This window comes from Empidonax traillii, unplaced genomic scaffold, assembly GCF_003031625.1.
Source record: "Empidonax traillii isolate 1590-97213 ecotype Southwest subspecies unplaced genomic scaffold, ASM303162v1 scaffold142:size1213974, whole genome shotgun sequence".
NCBI classification, from domain to species: Eukaryota; Metazoa; Chordata; class Aves; order Passeriformes; family Tyrannidae; genus Empidonax; species Empidonax traillii.
The window spans coordinates 284,674-286,390 of record NW_020955335.1 but is presented as its reverse complement, the minus strand read 5'-3'; the positions used below and the strand labels follow the sequence as shown (position 1 = coordinate 286,390).

General features: G+C 58.5%; 1 protein-coding gene across 2 annotated transcripts in view; it reads left to right on the top strand.

The window, feature by feature from the left end:
- Positions 1–1,194: 1,194 nt before the first annotated feature.
- The window catches only part of DARS (aspartyl-tRNA synthetase), a 39,076-nt gene continuing 38,553 nt past the window's right edge, over positions 1,195–1,717 (top strand). For both annotated transcript variants that reach the window (XM_027884300.1, XM_027884298.1), the window contains exon 1: positions 1,195–1,273. In XM_027884300.1, coding sequence (XP_027740101.1) covers positions 1,202–1,273 — 72 coding nt within the window. In that variant the 5' untranslated portion in view covers positions 1,195–1,201. The remainder of the gene's footprint in view (positions 1,274–1,717) is intronic.

Here is a 1,717-nt window from a genome sequence, read left to right as displayed (position 1 = left end):
ATTCCCAAGAGAAGAGGTGTTGAACCAGTGCAGTACAAAGTGCTGCAAAATAAACAACGGCAGGACAGGAAACAAAGAGCTCTAATCGATACCGCAAGAAGCATTAGTTAGTCAAATGTGAAAATTCCAAACTGCAGTTTAAATCAGGACAGCCAACTCTTTCTCACCCTGCACCAAACAATCCATGAATCTATAGGACCCGACAGCTGCTTGCAGCTTTGATTTGTGTAATTTCAGAGCTGGCACCTGCAGCCAGCCCTGGCCTCAGAACTGCAGCGCTGCTTCAGGCACCCAGCTGGAGGGAAACACCTGCATTTGCACTATTGCTCATCCCCCCCCAAACTACCACTGGTAGCTAACTAATAAACAGCTAACTAATTATAAACAGCACAATTGGGCAAGGGGTCAGGAGACTGAACTGCTGCTGGGGTAAGCACGGGGAAGCCACGTTTGCGGGGGGCACAGAACAGAAGTACACTGTGTTTTGGCTCCACAACATGCTTATTTGTACACATGTAACTATCTCCAGGGCAGGTACCTAGAGGAGGACTCTTCGGTGGTGCCCAGTGACAGGATGAGGAGCAATGGCCATAACTTAAAACTCAAGAAGTTTCACCCCAACATGAAGAACGCTGAGGGTGGCAGAGCAGTGGAGCAGGCTGCCCAGGGTGGAGTCTCCTTCTCTAGAGACATTCCAAACCCAGCTGTGTCACCTGCTCCAGGTGACCCTGCCTTGGCAGGGGGGGTTGGACTGGACGATCCCCAGAGGCCCCTTCCCACCCTGAGGATTCCGTGATTTTGAGATGTTACCTCAGGCCGCACCGTGCCTGACCGCGAAGGAGGGCAGGAGAGCGCCCAACCCTCCCGCCACTCCGCCTCAGCCCATCTCAGCCTCGCACAGCAGCGGCGCGGGGCTGGAGGCGCTAAGCCTCGTCGGGACGGTAGCGGCTCCGTGAAAAGGACCCCTTTTGAACGAAAAGGGGAGGAGGAGACGGCCAAGGGCGGCGCCGGCGGGGCGGGACCGGGACACCGCCCTGAGGGGAGCCGTGAGGGAGCCCGCGCCCGGCCCTGAGGGGAGCGCGTGCCGGCGGCCGCTCTCGCGATACCGCGGGCGGGGCGGGTGCGGCTGTTCTCGCGAGAACCGGGCGCGCGGAAGCGGCGGGACCGGAGAGTGTGAGGGCCGTGAGGGGCGGCCGCGGAGATGCCGAGCGCCGCCAGCCGCGGGCAGGGCCACGACCGCCGCCCGGAGAACGAGGACTCGTCGGCGGCTGATGTGGGTGTCCGCACGGAGCGGGTCGGGCGCGGTGTGGAGGCTCCCCGGGGTGGGGTTTGGCCGGGCCCGGGGGCGCGGCTGCCTTTGGCTTTACCCTGCCTGTCCCCCCCCCCACACACACCTTCACCGGGCCCGGGCTGTGATTCCCTAAACAGCTCAGCCCCTCCAGAAACACCTGGGCTGCTGCGGGTGCTTCTGCCTCGTACGTGAAGATCACACAGCAGTAATGAAGCATTGTAGGCCAGTGTTTCTTCAAGGGAAAAAAAAAAAAGTACTAATAATGAACATCAGTTCGTTTTGTAATGAAATCTGTTTTGCTTGTTGTTGGAAGGCCAAGAATACATCAAGAGTAAGGAATTCTGAATGTTGGCGGCTTCCATGAAATTGTGAATGTGCCACAATTTATCAAAAGCAGAGGAGCTAAGTGTCCCCCCCCCCCCCCCC